A 14,984-nucleotide genomic window follows, 5' to 3' on the forward strand; every position below is an offset into this window, starting at 1 on the left:
AGGAAGGAATTTAAATGGAATGATGTATGGAGGGAAATAAATGACTAGATAAAGGGTTTGTATTCTATAGGAGGGGCTGAATGTAATGTTTCTAAGATGTGCTGGATGGAGAGGGGTGAGGTTTCTGGGACCTAAGTCATCATTCCTTGGTAAAGAACAAAGGACTTCATTCATGCCATTCCCCGCTTCCTTGATCCCAGCTCCGAAACGAACTTCCTAAAGTATAAAATATTCCAACCACCGGGTAGAATTCAGCCCTGCCCTCCTCCTCTCCCCTTACCTTCGCTGGCTTGACTACGGGTGGGCGCAGCAGGGCAGCAGCCTCCCCCAGCTTGGCACGTTTCCTGTAGGACCCGCACTTCGTTTTCCAGGGCCTGCAGCCTTCTCCAAAGCTCCTGGGTGTCTTCGGTGCCAGGGGGACACCCACAAGACTGTTGCGGGAGGTTGATGCGATGGGTGAAGACCACATGCTCTTGATCTGTCCCTTCCAGGTTGTGTTCAAACTGGCCCCCTCCTCGAGAAGATCCAGGAGGACCTAAGGCCTCTTGGGGCAGTGGGGAGGAGGCGTCCTCATCCGACGTATCTTCTCCGGCCACCTTAATTGTGTAGACATGGGAGAAGATGGTTGCATTGGAAGGGATGAGGGGGCGGGGAAGACGTGCCCCCCAGGAAACCCCCAGCCAGCAGAGGAGCAGAAGGAAATACACTCCCTTTGAGGGCCTCTCCATGATCATTCAAGACCTGTAAGGAAGGGGACGATGAGGAAGAGAAATTAGTCAGGGCTAAATTTGGGAAAGAAGAGGACAGAATTAGAATGGCCGAAGACAACAATCAAACAAAGAGCCAAGCACTTTTCTTAGCATGTGTTGGAAAAAATATGCCATCTGGAAAGACACTGGAAATGCGGAGGCTAATTGGAAAGATGGTTTTAATGATGAAGCAGAACCACGTGGGTTCTGGACAGTTCACCACATGGAGTTGAGAGTGGGGGGAGGGTAGTTATACCTTCTCTTGAGCTTTGCACTTGAGCTTCCTGTTCCTCTGCAAGAGCATACATTCTATTGGGTGTTGTCAGACGGTTCCACCACAAAACCGCGGTAGACAAAAGCGCGCTCGACGAAAGCACGTACGTGACGTCATCACAGCGCGATGAAAACATCGCGCTGTGATCGATAAATGTAAAATTAAAGCGAAAACCTTACCCTAACCCTAACCCTAACCCTTAACCTAACCCTAAACCTAACCCTAAACCTAACCCTTAACCTAACGCTAAACCTAACGCTAACCCTTAACCTAACGCTAAATGTAACCCTAACGCTCTAAACCTAACCCTAACCCTTAACCTAACCCTAACCCTAAACCTAAACCTAACCCTTACCTTTATGTGAATCGGCTTGCTTTAATTTTATTTTTATTTCAATTTTTAATTTTTTTCGGCGCGCTGTGATGACGTCACGTACGCGCTTTCGTCGAGCGCGCTTTTGTGGACCGCGGTTTTGACGGGTCACGTTGTCAGACTCCCATTCTATAAATATAAGTATAATCTTTATTGTCATTGTACTTAAATACAATGAAATTGGTTCTCTACTATACTAAAAACTGGCCTCAGCTTAGTATCTGCTTGGGGGCAGGGAATCGGGGCTCTGAGTTTCTATCTCCCTTTAGATTTTTATTTCTCTTTTAGGGGAAATATTTTATCCTGCCTTTTAAAAAACATTTTTCAAAGTTTTTCATTCTTCTAGGAGAGGGGTGGGTGCTAACTTTCTACACATGGAAGCCAGAACAAAGTTGGCAGCTTTAAGAGGTGTGGGCTTCAACTCTTAGAATTCCCTCTTGGCTGAAGAAATCTGGGAGTTGAAGTCCAGACATCTTAGCGGTGACATGATAGGAGTGTTCCAATATCTAAGGGACTTCTGCAAAGAAAGAATTGGAATTGATGAATTGGAAGTAGGAGGAACTCAACTCACTGATTGTTATTCTTTAAGAGAGCCACACCATTGATCAACAAAGGCACTTATTTTTACACACAATTAGCCCAGTCTGGAGATAGGAAGGAATAGGCAGAACCTCTGTCTCGATCTTTGTGAGCTTGCTGATAAGAAGAGAAAGTAAACTGTGGAAAAAGAAATCCATTGTTATACCAGGAGTCAGGACCCCTTGGACTCGGGGCAATACCCAAGAACTTCCACTATTTGGAATATTTGAATTTATCAGACCCAAACATTCCAATTTTACCAAAAAAAAACCAAAACAAAAACTCCACCCCACCTCGCTTGCAACTGCATATATCTTAGAAATTGTTGGAAGAAATGTCCTTCTGGGTTCAGTTCCAAGAGGGGTGGGGGGGAGAGACACTGGAAACATGGCGGCTGATTGGAAAGATGGTTTTAATGGTGGACAGGACCGCATGGTTTGAGGTCCTGGGGGGAAAAAGGGGGGGTCACATGCCTTGAAAATCTTGAAGAAAAAGGGCAGAGATGCTGAGTGCCCTTGGGTTTTATGCCTTCTCTGAGGTTTTGAATTTGAGCTTGCATTCTGATTGGTTGTCAGACTCTCATGGGGCCATGAAAGAGCAACTCTGACGGGTTGTCTTTTGAGTCCCAAGCTTGGTTGAGCTGTTGCTGGGCGATGATGTAATGCAGGGGTAGTCAACCTTTTTATACCTACCGCCCACTTTTGTATCTCTGTTAGTAGTAAAATTTTCTAACCGCCCACCGGTTCCACAGTAATGGTGACTTATAAAGTAGGGAAGTCAATTAAATTAAAAAAAGGAAAGTGCTTCAGTATCGGACAAAACCCCTACTGCCTACCATGAAAGCTGGAACGCCCACAAGTGGGCGGTAGGAACCAGGTTGACTACCACTGATGTAATGAAAGGGCTTTGGGCAATTCCTAATATGGCTCTGCCTGAAGGAGGTAGATCTTTGTTATGTAGAATAGACTGGCTCAGGCCTTAATGGCCCATTGACAAAGAGTGGGGGGAGTTTCTGTCTCCCTTTTAGGGGAAAATATTCTGCCCTTTTAATATTTAATATTTAATATTTCATTTTCCTAGGAGAGGTGTGGGTGTGGGAATTCAGTTACGCCTTGAATTATTATGTTTTCACCAGTCTTAGACTGTGAATCTGTGAAATCATAATAACAGAGAAATCTATTTACTGAGGACAAATACCAGAATGGACTATCCTCGATAAATAGAGATAATTGAACTATATGTACTGTAGGAAGTTAGCACCCACCCCACTCCTAGGAAAATGAAATATCCTGGGAAACATTGAAAAGGCAGAATATTATATTTCCCTGGATCAGAAATGGAGAAACACGTTTTTAGGCAGGAGTCAGACTCACACTTAATAGCCCCCACCTTTGTCAACAGGCTATTTAAAAAAACCTGGGCCTGTCTATTCTACATAACAAAAATCTCCCGCTTGAGCTCCAGGGTGATGGGATTAAGGAATGATAGTATTAACCCTTTACTCATCTCACCACAGGGCACCTGGGAAGAAGCCATGTTCAGCCAAATCTGGACTCAAGACAGCCTACAGAGTTGCCCCTTCATTACCCCATGGGAGTCTGACAACCAATTAGAATACAAGATCAAGATCAAAGGCCAGAGAGGGCATAAAACCAGGAACTTTCAGCATCTCAGTCTCTCTTCTTCACCCAACATCTTGAAACATGTGGTTTCCCCCTTTTCTGTTCAGGAGCTCAAGCCATGTGATCCTGTCCACCATTAAACCATCTTTCCAAGCAGCCTCCATGTTTCCAGTGTCTTTTTCCCCACTTGGAACTTTACCCAAAAGGACATTTCTTCCAACAGTACTTTAGGCAAAAATTTGTTTCTGGTACGAAGCGTTAAAATGCGTCCTTTCTTTTTCCCCTCGCCCTTTCACATTTTCATAGAGGTTGAAGAAATGCAATAAATAAAGGAGAATATTTATAGCTCAGGATTGAAGGGTGTTCGGTGCTCTCTGAGCTTGGTTTCAGAGCCAAAAAAAGATCAAAAAGACCAAAACACCAAGATTAACATCTGACCAACAATCAAGAAGTAAACACTAACACAATCAAGCAAACAAGCTAACAATAAACAGGCCAGCCAAAGAACCACCAAAACCACTAACACTGACAGGGCAAGTCACTGGAATATAAATTGAGAGCAAAATCCACTCCTTGCTAGTACTGATGGTGTTACCTAGTTTGGGTAATGAAACGTCTGCAAGAAAACAAGGAAGCTCAGAGAGCACCAAGGACCCTTGAAATTCAATAAAAAGCAATGTGCAGCAGCTGCCAAAAAAGCCAGCACAGTTCTAGGCTGCATAAACAGAGGGATAGAATCAAGATCACGTGAAGAGTTAATACCACTTTATAATGCCTTGGTAAGGCCACACTTGGAATACTGCATTCAGTTTTGGTCACCACGATGTAAAAAAGATGTGAAGACTCTGGAAAGAGTGCAGAGAAGAGCAACAAAGATTATTAGGGGACTGGAGACTAAAACATATGAAGAACGGTTGCAGGAACTGTGTATGTCAAGTTTAAGAGAAAGAAGGACTAGGGGAGATATGATAGCAGTGTTCCAATATCTCAGGGGTTGCCACAAAGAAGAGGAAGTCAAACTATTATCCAAAGCACCTGAGGGTAGGACAAGAAGCAATGGGTGGAAACTAATCAAGGAGAGAAGCAACTTAGAACTGAGGAGAAATTTCCTGACAATTAGAACAATTAATCAGTGGAACAACTTGCCTCCAGAAGTTGTGAATGCTCCAACACTGGAAGTCTTTAAAAAGATGTTGGATAACCATTTGTCTGAAGTGGGGTAGGGTTTCCTGCCTAAGCAAAGGGTTGGACTAGAAGACTTCCAGGGTCCCTTCCAACTCTGTTGTTCTCTTCTAATAATAAAGAGATTAGAGGCCTAGTTTTCACTTTGCAATGGCTCATTACCACTGTGAAGGAAATTAGGAAGTGTGATACAGCTATCACCGGTGGCATTGATGTGGGCAGCAGGAATGTGAGCGGATTCCATGACGCAGATCCCACAGCCCTCTGCCAAAACGGGAAGGTCAGGAAAACGTAATGGCCATGAAAACACACCCAGCAGGATGTGAAATGCAACTGAAGACCAGCCCAGTGAGAATCAGATACGAAGCAAGAAGCTGGCAGCAGAGAAGAGGAAACGATATAGGATTAGACATGATAGAGGGAGAGTACCAGCATCTTTAAAATGCCCCAATGACAGAGGCAGTAAGCAAACTGTCTCGTATGAAATCTTGTACCATTGCATTCCCTAGACTAGAGTCACTTTTTCTAGGAGTAAAATCTTCCATGGCAACAACTCACAGGTATTCTTTGACTTACAATTGGAATTAAATCCAGAATTGCGGTCATGAGTCTTTGTGGTCGTAAATTGAGGCATTACAAATAGTCCTCAACTTACAACTGTCATTGAGCCTGGAATACAGTCATAATTCATTGTGGTCGTAAATCGAAGCATTACAAAGAGTCCTCTACAACTGTCATAATTACGGTGAATTACGGTCATAATTCATTGTTGTTGTAAATCCAGGCATCCCATAACAAGATCTGATTTTTTGGGGGGGAGGTATTTTTTGTGGGAATCTTTAAGCGAACACCATGGTCATTAAGTGAGTCCATTTTACCCAATGGGAAGTTTTTGCCAGAAAAAAAACACCAGAAATCTGCAAAGAATGTCAACAATCCTGGTTAAAAAAAAACCTTGCAAAGGTGAGGGCCAAACTCTGAAAATGTGGATCACATGACCACAAGTGGGCCCTGTTGTTGTGACTTAGAAATTGGGTCAAAGTAGCTTTTGGGGCGGGCAGATGGGGGTGTTCATAACTTGGAGAGTTGCTAAGTGACTGGTTGTAAGTCGGAGACCACCTGCATAAACCAGAGTTTACATTACTTCCATTTGTCCATTTGACTGTTGTAAATGTGAGGACCAGTTTTTGAGGGCCAAGAGACCTTGTAAGCCGAGATCTCCCTACATTTGAATCATGTTCTGCCTCTTCTTTTCCAGATAATGTTCTATGACAGTAAGACCTTAAGTGGCTAAAGAGAAATTTAATTACAGGCACTTCTGACTTATACTCAGGAGTCCAAAATTTCTGTTGCTAAGCTAGACAGTTTAATGAGTTTTGCTCCAGTTTATTACTTTTCTTGCCACCGTTGTTAAGCGCCTCACTGCAGTTGTTGAGGTAGGAACATGGTTGTTAAGTGAATCCGGCTTCCCCATTGACTTCACTTGTCAGAAGGTTGCAAAAAGGGAATCAAGTAACCCCGGGATATCGTGAATGCCAGAAACACATGCTCAGTTGCAAAGCATCCAAATTTTGATCAAGAATAAAATAGAATAGCAGAGTTGGAAGGGACCTTAGAGGTCTTCTAATCCAACCCCTTATCTAGGCAGGAAACCTTACATCACTTCCGACAAATGGTTATTCAACATCTTCTTAAAAATTTCCAGTGTTGGAGCATTCACAACTTCTGGAGGCAAGTTGTTCCACTGATTAATTGTTCTAACTGTCAGGGAATTTCTTGTAAGTTCTAAGTTGCTTCTCTCCATGATTAGTTTCCATCCATTGCTTCTTGTTCTATCTTTGGGTGCCTTGTTGAATAATTTGACTACCTCTTCTTTTTGGCAGCTCCTGAGATATCGGAACACTGCTATCATGTCTCCCCTAGTCCTTCTTTTCATTAAACTAGACCTACCCAGTTCCTGCAACCGTTTTTTATATGTTTTAGTCTCCAGTCCCCTAATCATCTTTGTTGCTCTTCTCTGCACTCTTTCTAGAGTCTTCACATCTTTTCTACATTGTGGCGACCAGAACTGGATGCAGTAATCCAAGTGTGGCCTTACCAAGGCATTATAAAGTGATATTAACACTTCATGTGATCTTGATTCTATCCCTCTGTTTATGTAGCCTAGAACTGTGTTGGTTTTTTTGGCAGCTGCTGCACACTGCTGGCTCACATTTAAATGGTTGTCCACTAGAACTCCAAGATCCCTTTCACAGTTACTACTGTTGAGCAAGGTACCACCTATACTGTACCTGTGCATTTCGTTTTTCGTTTTTGTTTCATTTTCATTTTTGTTTATCAGGTGATTGTGGGGATGCCGCAATGGTCGTTAAATGTGACAAAAGACACATTTTTCAGTGCCGTTGTAACTTTGAACTGTCTTTAGACTTAGAATAACTTTATTGTCACTTTAAATGTGCACTGATCGGCCTACATTAAAATGAAATTTTGTTGCATAACTCTCAAAGGGTCGCTACCTCCAAATTACACTACATAACCATGACAAAGAAAAAACAAATATTATACATATATCCACATACCCACATATTATACGACACAGAGAAACAGCACAGTCTAATTTGAGTGTATATATGTACCGTACATGGCGAGAAAAATGAATCATGAAATGAATGTTGTACGCCAAGGAGTACCGAGGAGTACCTGTAGTAGCATTACTCCCTGTCCTGCAGTTACAGTATTCAAAGGTCTAGAGTCTTTCGGGGGCACTGTACTCTAAATTAACTTTGTCATATAAAGAACTGACATTACCTTCCCTATTCTCCATTTATATGCACAAAATTCAGATTAATGCACTTCTGGAATCTATGAAACCAACATCTGAGCTCTGGAGCGAAGCCTGTACTATATCACTATATCTTTGTTCCAGCTGCTGGCTTGAAGCTCAATAATTGTCTAATCCACTTTTCTGGCCTTCCCTTCATTCCTTTCAGGGGTTGCTCTATTATTTTTCAGTTAAGGGATAATCCAAATAACATAGCCCAGTATCATATAATCAGTTCAGTACTCAAAGTTTGCTAGCAGTTGCAAAACTTACAATAGCTCACGGCACTTTCTAACAGCCAGCTTCCAAAACACTCAGATCAGATCAGATCAGCCCAGCATCTAACAAACAGAGCACTAACAGTCATTCTGGCTCCCTCTTATGGCTGATTGAGGAAAACAGCAGCCAATCACATTTTACAGTATGATTTAAAGAAACAGGTATAGCATTGTTACATGATTTATATATTGCCAACCCAACCGTTAGATTACATTCCTAACACTATTCCACTTTTCTGGCTTTTCCTTCATTCCTTTCAGAGACTTGCTCTACTTTTAATTGGGAGTAATAAAATGTTTATTAGCCTTATGTTTTCCTTATGTTAAGGAAATTGCTTCTCACATAAAATCTAAGCTAGACTAATCAAATTCTCCCTGGCCTAGGTCCGTCTGTCCGTCTGTCCTTCCTCCCTCCCTCCTTCCCCTCTTTCTCCTTCCTTCCTTCCTTCCTTCCTTTCACCCTCCCTCCCTCCTTTCCTCTCTCCTCTCTTTCTCCTTCTTTCCTTCCTCCACACTCCCTTCCCTATTTCTCCTTCCTTCCTTCTTTCCTTCCTTCTTCTTTCCTTCCTTCCTCTTTCCTTCCCTCCATCTCTCCCTATTGCTTTTTAAATGCAGGCAGTCCTCAACTTACAACAGTTCATTCAGTGACCATTCAAAGTTACAATGGCATTGAAAAAGGACTTACAACCCTTTTCACAGTTATAACCTTTGCAGCATCCCCATGATTGTGTGATCAAAGTTCAGGGGTTTGGCAACTTGTTCATACTTAATGACTGTTGCAAAATAAAGAGATAAAGAGATAGCTAGCTCTATACATAGGCAAAAAAAAAGTTGTATGACCATCAAGATATAGGATCAAATTGGACAGGTTCCATTACAGTTGTATGTTGAGGACTACCTGCAAATCATATACATTCTTCTCCACCCCCACCCCATGTGTAGGAGTGGCCCTTCTGACTCACCATCCCAGAATTCCTGCCCCAAGGGGATGAATTTTCTCACCACAACGTACACCCAACCTTAAGGAAAGTAAACAGATCTCCAAATTGGAATTGTAGAAAATGAGCACCCATCCCTCTCCTAGAAGGATGAAATATTTTGAGAAATATTAAAAAGGCAGAATATCAGAAACAGAGAATCGTGCTTTTGGAAAGCAGCCCCCACTTTTCTTAATAACCCTCAGCAGATGTCAGCACTTTAGAGATAAAGAGATAGCTAGCTCTATACATAGGCAAAAATTCCATGTAGCAAGGTCTGAACAAAGGTAGGATTAGCCCTCAGTCACAATAGGGATTGAGACGTGGTGGCTCAGTGGCTAAGACGCTGAGCTTGTCGACCAGAAAGGTCGGCAGTTTGGCAGTTCGAATCCTTAGCACCACATAATGGAGTGAGCTCTCATTATTTGTCCCAGCTTCTGCCAACCTAGTAGTTCGAAGCATGTAAAAAATGCAAGTAGAAAAATAGGGACTGTTAGGAATATAGTCTGTTGGGTTGGCAATATATAAATCATGTAATAATGCTATATCTGTTTCTTTAAATCATACTGTAAAATGTGATTGGTTGCTGTTTTCCTCAATTGGCCATAAGAGGGAGCCAGAATGACTGTTAGCTCTCTGTTTGTTAGATGCTGGGCTGATCTGATCTGAGTGTTTTGGAAGCTGGCTGTTAGAAAGTGCCGTGAGCTATTGTAAATTTTGCAACTGCTAGCAAATTTTGAGTACCAGACTGTTTGTATGATTATGGACTATGTTATTTGGATTATCCCTTAACTGAAAGACATTGATGACTGACTGTCTTATCCGTGTATGACTTAGACTGTTTGATGGACTCTGATACCTCTATTTCCACAAAAGTAAAAGCCTATTTAAATTGCAGTGTCTCTGTATGCTGGTTTGTGTGTTCTCCAACACAACTCTCACAACGCTTCTCTGAATGCACTCGCTCTCCCAACGGAGAGCTTACCTAACAGGGACCACTATTACCAATGTTCCGTGTGCCTTCAGTGTTTAGTCATGCCGAACACATGATGCAGAGATGTCTTCGGACAGCGCTGGCTCTTTGGCTTTGAAATGGAGATGAGCACCGCCCCCTAGAGTCAGGAACGACTAGCACATATGTGCGAAGGGAACCTTTACCTTTACAATAGGAATTGCCCAACAAGCCCCTTCAACCAACTTCCCAGACAACCTGCAGAGCCAGCTATGACCTCTGCAGAGCCCCATGGGAGTCTGACAAGAGCCAATAGAATACATGTTCTTACACAGGAACAGGAATCTCAAGTTCAAAGCCCTCACTCTCAATGCCATGTGGTCAGCTGCACCAGAGAACCATGTGCCTGGTGGTTCTGCTTCACCATTAAACCATCTTTCCATGTTTTCCAGTGTCTTTCTCCCAGCTTGGAACTGAACCCAGATGGATATTTCTTCTAACAGAATGAAATAGTCTGGACAAAGCTTGGGTCCCCAGCTTTCTGATTTGCAAAAAGAAAAAACCCCTATGTTCTCCCTAATTTTTCCCCTTCTTATTTTTCTTGTTGGAGAGCCTGTTTCCTTTTCTGACTGCATGTTGCAGGGGAACGGACAGCTTTAAATCTATTTTATTGGTCTCGTTCCTGTGGCTTTCTCAGCAATCTCTCATGCAGATGTTTATGGGTTGAAGCTTTGCAGAGCAGCAGGGAAAAATATTTCTGGTTAGTCGCACAGCTTTGTTAAATGCCTGTGTTGTTTCCAGATACATGATGCAGCCGTGATTAAATTATCAGCAGGGAAGACATATGTCACACTTTAAGTGCTGGGAAAGTGATTGGGTGTCCCCCAGGGCTTTGCAATTGGTCTGAATTTACTTTTTTTTAAATCCACACTGACCTCACTTAAATGCATTATGTATGTCTTTACCCCAAGGAATAGAAGTGAAGATTAAAACCAGAGGTTTAGAATGTATACTTTGTAAGCCTTTGGTTTTAATCTTATCTTTTAAGGGATGCACTGCGTGGTGGTAAGAACAACAGAACTTAGTATTTTATTTTATTATTTCATTTCTTTATTTTATTTTTTATTATTTCATTTCTTTATTTTATTTTATTTAGTAAAGGTGAAGGTTTCCCTTGCACATATGTGCTAGTCATTCCTAACTCTAGGGGCTGATGCTCATCTCCATTTCAAAGCCAAAGAGCCAGCACTGCCCGAAGACGTCTCCATGGTCATGTGGCCGGCATGACTAAATGCCGAAGGTGCATGGAACACTGTTACCTTCCCATCAAAGCAGAGGTAGGTTCCTACCAGTTCGCACCAGTTTGGTAGAACCGGTTCCTCAAATCTACCGAACCGGTTAGAAGAGGTTCCACCAGTGGACCCGGAAAGCAGGCCACACCTACAGAAGAGGTTCCAAAAATTTTTGAAACCCACCACTGACAGACAGACAGACAGACAGACACAGACAGACACAGACACAGACACACAGACACACACAGAGAGACAAACAGACCCACACAGAGAGAGAAAGAGAAAGAAAGGAAGAAAGAAATAAAGAAAAAAGAAAAAAGAAAGAAAAAGTGAGAGAGAGATGAAAGAAAAAAAGGAAAAAGGGACAGAGAGACAAAAGGAAGGAGAGAGAGAGAGAGAGAAAGGAAAGAAAGAAAGAAAGAAAGAAAGAAAGAAAGAAAGGAAAGAAAGAAAGAAAGAAAGAAAGAAAACACATGGCTGGCAAGCCACTCCCACCAGGTCACATGGCCGGCAAGCCACTCCCAAAAAGGAGACCACACCCACAGAGTAGGTTCAAAAAAAATTTGAAACCCACCACTGCATCAAAGGTAGATCCTATTTTTCTACTTGCATTTTTTACGTGCTTTCAAACTGCTAGGTTGGCAGAAGCTGGGACAAGTAACGGGAGCTCGCTCCGTTATGCAGCGCTAGGGATTCAAACTGCTGACCTTTCTGATTGACAAGCTCAGCGTCGTAGCCACTGAACCACAAGGCTAAAGACATCTACTCTATATGATAAGAAGTTGCTACTATTATTTCACTTCTTGAGTACATATAAATGTGGCTTTGGAGAAAAACCCATGCAGTGTTTGTGTGCTTATTAGATGTTTATCCAGCCTTTATTACTTTATTAGGAACTCAATGATTCTACATAGTACTCCTTCTTACTCCTATGTTCCCACACAATGATAACCCAATGAAGTGTGCTGGACTGAAGGAGAGGGATTGGCCCAAATTCACCCAGCCAGTTTTCACGCCAAAGGTGAAAACAGTCACAGTCACCTCGTTTCTAGCCCGCTGCCTTCACCACCAGCCAAACGGGCTCCACCAAAACTGCTTAGTTCTTCTTATTCAAAAGAAGCTTCTTTCCCTCGCTGCTGATATTGAGAAAGCTCCTTCTCTCCAATCCTAGCCATCCTTCCATTCCTTTGCCTGCTGAGCAAGTCCCAAGCACAACAAGTTACACCGAGAATGTCTCTCAGCGTCTAAGCTACTGAGCCACTGAGCATCCCTTTTTATTTAGTAAGTTCCCTGAAATCAAGAGGCCTGTCCTCCATGTGGGATGCCTTCCAATTCTTTGATCCATGAATTGCTGCTCCGTTGCGCACAGATCTCAGATTGTTCCCAGTTTGTAGACAAAAGTGTTGACAAAAAAAACCAAAACTGGCCATTGGATTATGATGGGAGGCCCATCTGGCTTTCATGTGGTAGGGAATTAAAAATGCTCTGGTGGAGGAGGAGACTATCGTCTATGGAAGCCGGCCTGAGCTGGCTTCAATTTCTAACATCTTCCTCACAAAAATAAACAGGAGAAGCCAACAGAGGTGGACAGGATGTTAAGGTTCTGCATCAGTGCAGGATGTGCTGCTGGGGCTCTCAGGCGTGCCTTCCAGATCCTTCCAGAAACTTTCCATTCACATTTTCCCTTGACTACCAGCTTCTCCCTGGCAGCAGCTGGCCCTTGGAAGCTATGTGTCAGTGATGATGGCTAACCCTTTTTGTCGTCATGGGCTGAAAGCGCAACAACGCACCCACACTTATAATGCAATGCGCACACGACACCTCACCGCACCCCACACCTGCCCCCCCGTGCATGTGCGTGTGACTAGGCTAGAGGACCTCTGAAGGGACTTGCAGTTCGCACTTTTGTGAGAATGTCAATTGAGATTCAAGGTTCCCAAAGTTGTAACTATCCATCTTTCTGTTAGTCTGGGATTGGTGGACCTGTTCTATCATGTACCTCATCTTCCATCATCTACTCTACTCTAACACTTGTTTGTATTTCTCTCCCCAAAGTTAATACCTCTCTCCTGCCCAAAGTTAATACTTCCACTAGATATAGGCCTTTCATTCTGTAGCTAGTAGCTCTAGAAGAGCCATGGGTAACTTTTCAAGGCACTTATAGGTAGTCCTCCACTTACGACCACAATTAACCCCAAAATTTCTGTTACTAAGTGAAACAATTGTTGAGTGAGTTTTGCCCCATTTTGCAATCTTTCTTGCCACAGTTTTTAAGTGAATCGCTCAGTGGCGAAATCCTCTGAAGCCTGCTACTGGTTCGGGTGAGTTTGCTACCGAGCACCCGCTTTGTGCATGCATGCGTGCCTGAGGCATGCCCATGCAGTGCTAAAAAAGGAACATTTTGAAGCCAGCCAAGTCTGCAAATATTAGTAGAACAGCGGGGGGGGGGGAATCCACTGTGCCACACGATTTAGATTAGCTAGAAAGCAGGAAATCCAACGATTCTAACTAATATAAATTGCGCGTCACAGCTGATCGTCGGAAATACCGTTTCGCCCGAACCGGTAGCATATTTTTTTTACTATTGATTCAGATGAACCAGTCCGAACTGGTCGCATTTCACCCCTGGCATCACTGCAGCTATTAAATTCATAACAGGGTTGTTAAGTGAATCTGGCTTTCCCATTGACTTTGCTTGTCAGAAGGGCTCAAAATGAGATCACATGACCTTGGGACAAAGCAACGGTCATAAGTATGAACCAGTTGCCAAGCATCTGAGTTTTGACCACATGACATGTAGTAAAAGGCTGCAATGGTTGTAAGTGTGAAAAACATTCATAAGTCACTTTTTTCAGTGTTTCACTTTTTTCAGGGTTATTTTTTTTCCAGTGTCAGTCACTAAATGAACTGTTGAAAGTCCAGGGCTACCTGTGTTTTAGCAATCCTGAGATTCAAGAAGCACATATTTGAAATGTAACTTGAAGAATGCACAATTAAAAAAAAATACCCCAAACAAAGCAGGTCCCAATTCTTTGACCAGGACTGTTTAGCAGAATATGATCGACAATGTCATGATGGTGGCCAGAATGTTGTGATTAATGCTGCCTCCATATTTACGCACATCGGGCGGTAGCTGGCCTGCATCTTACAATCTTTCAGCAACGCTGTCAGTACCCCGTTTTTTGCCTTGGGCTTCCTGCCCTACCACACCCCACTTGGAAGCAAAACAAAACCTTGTGTTTATCCAAGCAAAATGCGCAAAAGGATAGGTCCCAGATCCAAATTAAACAGCCCGTCCATCTTAATTCGGCTGTAAGCAGTTCTTTGACTCAGGAAACAGAGCTCTCTTGATTAAGAGCTTATAAACAGCCAACGCTAATGCGGCTCTTCAGATCAGAGAAAACCCAGCTTCAATCTGGATTCCAGCCAGATATCTCCCTGTCTGTCTCTCAGTTTCAAGCAGTATTTAAGACATTCCTCCCAAAAGGATGAGGAAAATGAGCCACCTTTACAGCTTTCTCTTTAAAGACCTCAGCTTTCCTTAGCAAGGATAGCTTTATACATTTATAAATGGGTTCAAGCTCATAAAATATAGCATAACCGAGGCTTGTTTATTCAGTACTTTCCCCCCTCCACCCCCATTTCTCCATTAAATTAAATGGCCTAGTAGTTAGTGGAGGTCTGTGGAGAAACTTGAAAGTACTGAAAACTCTCAGATGGCATTAGATCAGAGATAGTATTCAGCAGCTTCTGACCAGTTCTGGAGAACCGGTAGTGGAAATTTTGAGTAGTTCGGAGAACTGGTAAATACCACCTCTGACTGGCCCCGCCCCCATCTATTCTCTGCCTCCCGATCGTGAGGGAATGGAGATTTTACAGTATCCT

The 14,984-nt window shown here is 42.8% G+C and overlaps 1 protein-coding gene across 1 annotated transcript in view; it reads right to left on the minus strand.

The window, feature by feature from the left end:
* Nucleotides 1–14,984, minus strand: part of TNXB (tenascin XB) — a 129,603-nt gene that overhangs the window by 99,459 nt on the left and 15,160 nt on the right. The window contains exon 2 of the mRNA XM_087708098.1: nt 281–741. Within this exon, the coding sequence (XP_087564224.1) occupies nt 281–734 (454 nt within the window). The 5' untranslated portion in view covers nt 735–741. The remainder of the gene's footprint in view (nt 1–280; nt 742–14,984) is intronic.

This window comes from Thamnophis sirtalis, unplaced genomic scaffold (genome assembly GCF_051295495.1).
Source record: "Thamnophis sirtalis isolate CommonGarterSnake01/CBP01778 unplaced genomic scaffold, rThaSir2_p1.2 scaffold_3, whole genome shotgun sequence".
In the NCBI taxonomy this organism is placed as follows: Eukaryota; Metazoa; Chordata; class Lepidosauria; order Squamata; family Natricidae; genus Thamnophis; species Thamnophis sirtalis.